This window comes from Mastomys coucha, unplaced genomic scaffold (genome assembly GCF_008632895.1).
Source record: "Mastomys coucha isolate ucsf_1 unplaced genomic scaffold, UCSF_Mcou_1 pScaffold22, whole genome shotgun sequence".
In the NCBI taxonomy this organism is placed as follows: Eukaryota; Metazoa; Chordata; class Mammalia; order Rodentia; family Muridae; genus Mastomys; species Mastomys coucha.
In genome coordinates this window covers 118352904-118360136 of record NW_022196905.1, presented here as the reverse complement: position 1 = coordinate 118360136, position 7233 = coordinate 118352904, and the positions used below count along the sequence as shown (strand labels likewise).

Sequence of the window (7233 nt, the reverse complement as noted above, 5' to 3'; positions counted from 1 at the left end):
AAGAAAGGAAGGAAGGAAGGAAGGAAGGAAGGAAGGAAGGAAGGAAGGAAGGAAGGAAAGAAGGAAGGGAGTGTTAGAGACATGTGCCACCATTGTCTGGTTAGTTAAAATTTTAAAATAAGATTAAAATCACCCTTAGCCTATAGCTCTCCCTAAAATGGTTTTATCTAAAGACATAGAAGAGAGAAGCAAGCAAGCAGCAGCCGCCACCCCCAGGACCAGAGAACAGACCACACAAGGACAAGGACAGCAGGGTCAGCCTGTGTGACCATACTGATGTGACCCAGGAGGGGCGCTGGAGGACAGGCCTTTCTCTGTGCTATATGAGCCAACAGAGGCTCCTGTTGGCGTGTCTGCTCTCACCATACATCATCTCCTGTCTGTCCTCCTCTCTTCCTGGTTTGGACCTATGTCTCACTAGGTCTGTTAGACCATCCTGGGGCTCTAAATCTCCACAGCCCTTCCACAGGTGGGTGTTCCAGACATCTCCTAAATACACTTAAGCATATCTTTTCCTAAGGAAAATACTTATAAATTAGTTTTGAATTCTGTGTCTTTATATATGTGAGTGCTGGTGTCGGCCTCTAAAGCTAGAGTTCCACATCTGTGAACCTTCTGAGGTAGGAGCTGGGAACTGTGGTTCCTCGGGAAGAGCAGTATGCACTCTTCAATCATGAATGCTATGAGGGCCTTCCGTAGATTTTTACATCCTTGTTGTTTTTCTCCAGGAGTTTCCTGAAGGATCCACTGAATATTATCTTGGTTTTTGCAAGATAATATTTTAAACACTAAAAATAATAATAATAATAATGTTTTCTTCTTCCTTTAAAAATGTTTGAGCTGGGCATTGTGGCTCCTGCCTGCAATCCCAGCACTTGGGAGGCAAAGATAGCAGGGTCAGGAGCTCAGGCTAGCCTCGGGAGCGCCGTGAGCTCCGGGTCAGCCTGGGCTATGTGGGTCTCTGTTTCAAAATGCCAACTGAAATTAGGTCCTGGTGGTGGGCGCCCATAATCAGAGCACTCGGGCGGCTGAGGCAGGATGATATGCATGTAGAGGCTAACCGTGGCTACCCAGTAAGATCGAGGTCAGCCAAAGCTACACAGGCAAGAGATGCTGGAGTCTGATGCAGGCTAGAGAACCCTAGCAGTGGCACTCATGGCAAACCAGTCCCCAAGCCGCTGTGTGTTGTTCTTGTTCCTTATTTAGAGACATGGTCTTATGTGGTTCAGGCTATCCTCAAACTTACTACGCAGCCAAGAAAACCTTGGATGTTCCGATCCTCCTGCCTCTAACTCCCAGTGCTGGGATCACAGACAAGCACCATCTTTCTTAATTTTCTGCATTGCTGGGAACTGAACCCACATCGTCCTGCATGCTAGGACTCAACCACAGGAGCTGCACCCTCGGTCCCTCCTATTTTTTTTTGTTTGTTTGTTTTTGTTTTTGAGTTTTAGAGAGTTTCTTACAGATTCATAGGTGGGAGTGTAAGAGGGAGAAAGTGCCACAGCATCTGAGTGACACACAGAGGTCAGACAAAGGGTGGATGAGCAGCCACATGGTGGGAGGGGAGTGTGTAGAAGTGTAGAGAGAGTGTATTAGAAGAGAACAGAGAGCGCACGCTTAGGCTCTGGCCAGCATCTGAATGGCAGGAGAGAAGAGACATGGATAGTGGTGCCTCTCTGGGTCAGCACGGAGGAAGGCAGGCCCCATCTATTCTTGTTCATGTATTTTCTCCTGGTTGGGTACCAATGCATGGAAACCAATTCTACCTTCTCCACAAAAGGACTTAAAAGTTATTTGCAAAAAATACTTCAGGACAGCCAGATAACTAGGTGGGAAGATGTCTGAGACAGACTGTCACCGTGTAGATCAAGAAGGTGTCTGAGACAGACTGTCACCGTGTAGATCAGGAAGGTGTCTGAGACAGACTGTCACTGTGTAGATCAGGAGGGTGTCTGAGACAGACTGTCACTGTGTAGATCAGGAGGGTGTCTGAGACAGACTGTCACTGTGTAGATCAGGAAGGTATCTGAGACAGACTGTCACCGTGTAGATCAAGAAGGTGTCTGAGACAGACTGTCACCGTGTAGATCAGGAGGGTGTCTGAGACAGATTGTCACCGTGTAGATCAGGAAGGTGTCTGAGACAGACTGTCACTGTGTAGATTAGGAAGGTGTCTGAGACAGACTGTCACTGTGTAGATCAGGAGGGTGTCTGAGACAGACTGTCACTGTGTAGATCAGGAAGGTATCTGAGACAGATTGTCACTGTGTAGATCAGGAAGGTGTCTGAGACAGACTGTCACCGTGTAGATCAGGAGGGTGTCTGAGACAGACTGTCACCGTGTAGATCAGGAAGGTGTCTGAGACAGACTGTCACTGTGTAGATTAGGAAGGTGTCTGAGACAGACTGTCACCGTGTAGATCAGGAAGGTATCTGAGACAGACTGTCACCGTGTAGACCAGGAGGGTGTCTGAGACAGACTGTCACTGTATAGATCAGGAAGGTGTCTGAGACAGACTGTCACCGTGTAGCTCTGGCAGTCATGGAGCTCACTAGGTAGATCAGGCTAGCTTTGAACTCATAGAGATCGGCACCTCCTCTACCTCCGCAATACTGGGATTAAAAGCATGTGCCACCACTACCTGGCTGAGATCTTAACTCAATAAAATAATACAGAATTAAAAATCTCAAAAACAAAGAAACCAAAAAACTTGACACCTCCCCACCCTCAAAGTACATTTAGGAAGGCAAGAGAGACTCAAAAGTTGAGTCTGGTGACTGAAGACAAGGCTCAGTGGATACGGGCACTTGCTGTTCTTGCAGAGGACCTGGGTTTAACTCATATTACTAATAAAGTAACTCCTAACACATGTAATTCCAGGTATGGGGATCTGCCACCCTCTTCTGGCCTCTTCAGGTCCTGCACAAACATAATCCTGGCACATTCAACCAAGCACACACACATATACATATATAAATTAAAAATAAAAAAATTAACTCAGGAGCTAAAGGCAAGGAAGTTCAACCTGGTCTATATAGTGAAAGCTAGGCCAACTAGAACTAATGACACAGTGAGACCTCGTCCCAAAAAACAAAAAACAAAAAACAAAAACAAAAAAACAAACAAAAAACCCTAATAACAGAGTCACATCTAATACACTGTACACACTACAAGGCTTCAGATAGGGGCTGGCAGAAATGTTTTGACCACAGACATCACTTGCCTGATGCATTGTGGGTTACAGACGTGTTGGGATAAATCTCCACCTGGATGAGCAGATGTGCTAAGCAGGATGCATTATGGGATGCTGAAACCAGCAGCGTCTGCACGATGCACGGGGGCTCTGAGAACGAGGCTGTCTCATCTGCGGAGCACCAGTCCAGACCCCTCTTCCACCTTACGGTCACTTCCAGCATGTTCTGGAAGGAAAACACGGCTGTGCTTTTAAAGGGACTCACTGGGAGCGTCTGTAATGAGCGTCTGGTATGGAACGGAACACACCATAAATGCACATGAGAGCCTTTCATGCGAGCCTTGCTTCATTTTACCTAAGATCTGTATATGAGATGGCACACTTCACAAAAAGAGACCTGCATAAAAAGATGCAGTGCTCGCTTCAGTTTCAACCAACCTGTGGTACAGAAGCCCTGGAGTCTTTCTCACATTACCTTTGCTATTTACTTTCTTACTTATTTTGTGTGTGTGTGTGTGTGTGTGTGTGTGTGTGTTTGTGTGTGTACACTCATGCTTGTCAAGCACTCTACCAACTAAACTTTCTTCCAGCCTAATTCCTAATTTTTAAAAATGTTCACTTTATTTCTGTGTGTATAGATATTAACAGAGGCCCCAAGAGAATGCTGGATCCCCTGGAGTGTCCAGGTTACAGGTTACAGAGTTACACATGTTTGTGAGCCACCTGACATGAGGACTGGCTCGGATTCTCGGATTCTTTCTCTGGAAAAGCAATACACACTCTTTAACACTGAGCCGTCTACCCTGCGCCATCTTTTTTTTTTTTTTTTTTTTTTTTTTTTTTTTTTTTTTGATACCAGATCTCACTGTCTCTGACCGACATTGAACTTGCTGTGTAGACCAGGCTGACCTCAAACTCAGATATCTCCCTGCCTCTGTTTCCTGAGTGTTGAGGCTAAGGGTATGCACCACCATGTCCAGCCCACTTCCTAATCTTTTGTGTGTTTGTGTGTGTATATTATATTATGGCCATGGGTGTTCAGCCTGTGTGTATGTCTGTGTACCATGTGTGTGCCTAATACCCTAAAAGGCGAGAAGGGGGCGCTGGAGACCCTAGAACTGAGTGCTTTGAGAAGCTGTGAGTGCTGGTAACCAGTCTTGGGTCCTGTGCAAGAATGTGTGCAACAACGAAATCATTTCCCTGGCTCCTCTTCCCATTTCTCCATCTTAAATATAAAAACAAACAATGATTGGACCTGTAGAGAAAGCTCAACACAGGTCTACTGCTTGCACCTGGCTTGTGAACCCAGCTTATTGAGAAGATTTGAAGTGTTATATCTTCCCAGTAGCCGAAGATTACACACACACAAGGGAAGAGACTCCAGTTCTTCTCAGGATGGCTTTGAACTGGCACAACTGGTATCCCTAAGGCACAGTCTTTCCTATTTGTGTCTATCTCAACTCAACATTATGTCTGCTAGACACATCCATTCATCTCTAGAGGTATGAGAGGCCTCTACACAGAAGTCAGAGATGGGCAAGATCAGTGTTTACAGGGTTAGAGAGATGGCTCGGTGGTTAACATAGGACCTGGGGTGCAGTTCCCAGCACCCACGTGGTCCCTTCACAACCACCAGTTCCAGTTCCAGGGGAACCAATGCCCTGATCCCCTCGGGTACTAGGCATTTATGTGTTACAGACTGAAAATGGAGTTAGAGATGGTTGGGAGCTACCACATGCATGCTGGGAAATAAAAACAGGTCCTCTCCAAGAACGGCCAGTGCTCTTAAACACTGAGCCGTCTTTCTAGCTTCTTATTAATTTGTTTCAGAAACAGTGTCACTATGCAGTCCAGGACAGCTTTGATTTTGTGATCCTCCTGCCTCGGCCTCCCCAGTTTTGTGGTTACAGGCCTGTACTGACACACACATAAACTCACAGGCTTCACCTGTAACACATCCAGATCCACCATTAATCCTAAGGTAAGAACTCCATACCAGATGGGGGGGGTCTCCAGAGACACCCCAACAACTCCATAATACTGACTATGGAGCATGGCAGGTTGAACCCCAAGAAGGCTGGGGAGGCGACAGTGTGCTAAACCCACAGGATCACACACACAAACATGCACACACCGTGCTGGCTAGTCTTATGTCTACATAGGCTACAGTTAGGTGAAAGGAGGAGGCCTCAATTAAGAAGATGCCTCCGTAACATCCAGTTGTAAGACATTTTCTTAATTAGAGCCACCCCTGGGCTGGTGGTCCTGGGTTCCATAAGAAAGCAGGCTGAGCAAGCCATGGGAAGCAAGCCAGTAAGGAGCACCCTTCCGTGGCCTCTACATCAGCTCCTGTCTCCAGGTTCCTGTCCGGCTTGAGTTCCTGTCTTGACTTCCTTCAGTGATGAACCGCTAAGTGGAAGTGTAAGCAGAATAAATTCTTTCTTCCCCAACTTCCCTTTTGGTCATGGTGTTGCCTTGTTAGCAACAAAAACCCTAACTAAGACACAAACACACACACACACACACACACACACACACACACACACACACACACGCACGAGAGTGTGCCCATGCACATACATGCACACACGTGAATATACATAGAAGGACTACAAAAAGCCTAAACAGCTGGGCAGTGGTGGCGCACGCCTTTCATCCCAGCACTTGGGAGGCAGAGGCAGGCGGATTTCTGAGTTCGAGGCCAGCCTGGTCTACAGAGTGAGTTCCAGGACAGTCAGGGCTACACGGAGAAACCCTGTCTCCAAAAGCCAAAAACCAAACCAAAACAAAACAAAACAAAAGCCTAAACAAGAGGCTCCACAAGCTGTTGCCTCAGGTCTTACCGGTCGAGGGCTCACAGTCACATTCCAGTCATCCGCTGTGTCATTGTGGAGGCCACCACAAGTAGGAACTGGCAACACTCCTAAACGAGAAATTAGAGTTTGAGGCATAAGGGTGAGGCAGCTAGTGTGAGTTGAGTGTCCTGGGGTATGAATCCTCCCATCCCCCAGGCAAGCTGCATAAGATTGGTCAAACAGTATATGCGTCATTTGTCAAATGGGATTTAAAAAGACTCTTCTGTTCTTATGAGAACTCTGAAATGCTGTGTGGGAATTTCAGGTGAGCTAGCTCAAAATAATAGCTGGCCTTTTATTTTTCTTAAAAACAAAACAAAACAATTTTTATTATGCAAACCAGGCTGGCTGCATAGCCACAGATCTACCTGTGTCTGTCGCCTCAATTCTGGGTAGCGTGTGCTACCATGTCTGGCTTGTCGGCCACTTTTATTTCAAACTCGCTTTTCCAGGACCGGTCCACGGGGCCTACACCACGCACAGACACTGCCTTCCCGCCCCACTCCTACTCTGCTGAGAACAGCATTTCTGATGGCAGTACCCACGCTCTCAAGAACAGCTAGAGTCCTACCTTCTTCGATCTGCAGCCGAGTCAGAGACACGGTGACATCCTCGCTGCTTCCGACCAGGGACGCGCGGACCTCAGGGCTGGACATCCGGATGAAAGGTGGAATGAAAACTAAGAAGGAAGGAAGGGTGCGGGGAGGGGTTAACGGGTGCAGAACCTGTACCTGGCTGGGGTGCGTGTGCTGGGTTTTTACGTGGCCTGGTTTCCGGGATCCTAGGTCGGGCCCTTAAGAGCCAGATCCCCTCACCCATGCAGGCCATACCCCCGCCATACACACCCGGGTCCCCGCGCAGCGGCCTCAGGACGCCCTGCAGCAGGAGGAGTCCCCACAGGAAACTGAACGGCGACAGAGAACCCATACCCAGGGCCAGTCTGCCTCAGAAACCCAGAACAGCCTGGAAGAAAAAAAGCGGCGGCCTTCGCCTCCCGGCCGACGCCATATTGCCAAGCTAAATGCCCGCAGCCATGGCAACCACCAATCGAGGATGGGCGTGTCGTGATTGGTCAGGGTCTACAGCGAGTAACCTCCCATTGGCCAGCGGCCCTCGGCTCCATGATTGGTCTAGAGCAAGAGAGCGGGTTCCCAGATCACCGCCCAGCACCGCAGGCCGTG

At 48.0% G+C, this 7233-nt stretch overlaps 1 protein-coding gene across 3 annotated transcripts in view; it reads right to left on the bottom strand.

The window, feature by feature from the left end:
• The window catches only part of Tctn2 (tectonic family member 2), a 33869-nt gene extending 26782 nt beyond the window's left edge, over nucleotides 1-7087 (bottom strand). For 2 of the 3 annotated variants that reach the window (XM_031337966.1, XM_031337967.1), the window contains exons 1-4: nucleotides 6898-7080; nucleotides 6624-6731; nucleotides 6041-6120; nucleotides 3228-3423 (exon numbers count right to left, since the gene is read on the bottom strand). In XM_031337966.1, the coding sequence (XP_031193826.1) occupies nucleotides 3228-3423; nucleotides 6041-6120; nucleotides 6624-6731; nucleotides 6898-6979 (466 nt within the window). In that variant the 5' untranslated portion in view covers nucleotides 6980-7080. Of the gene's footprint in view, nucleotides 1-3227; nucleotides 3424-6040; nucleotides 6121-6623; nucleotides 6732-6897 lie in introns of all 3 variants that reach the window. The other variant, XM_031337968.1, reaches the window with a different exon arrangement.
• Between the last annotated feature and the right edge of the window lie 146 nt (nucleotides 7088-7233).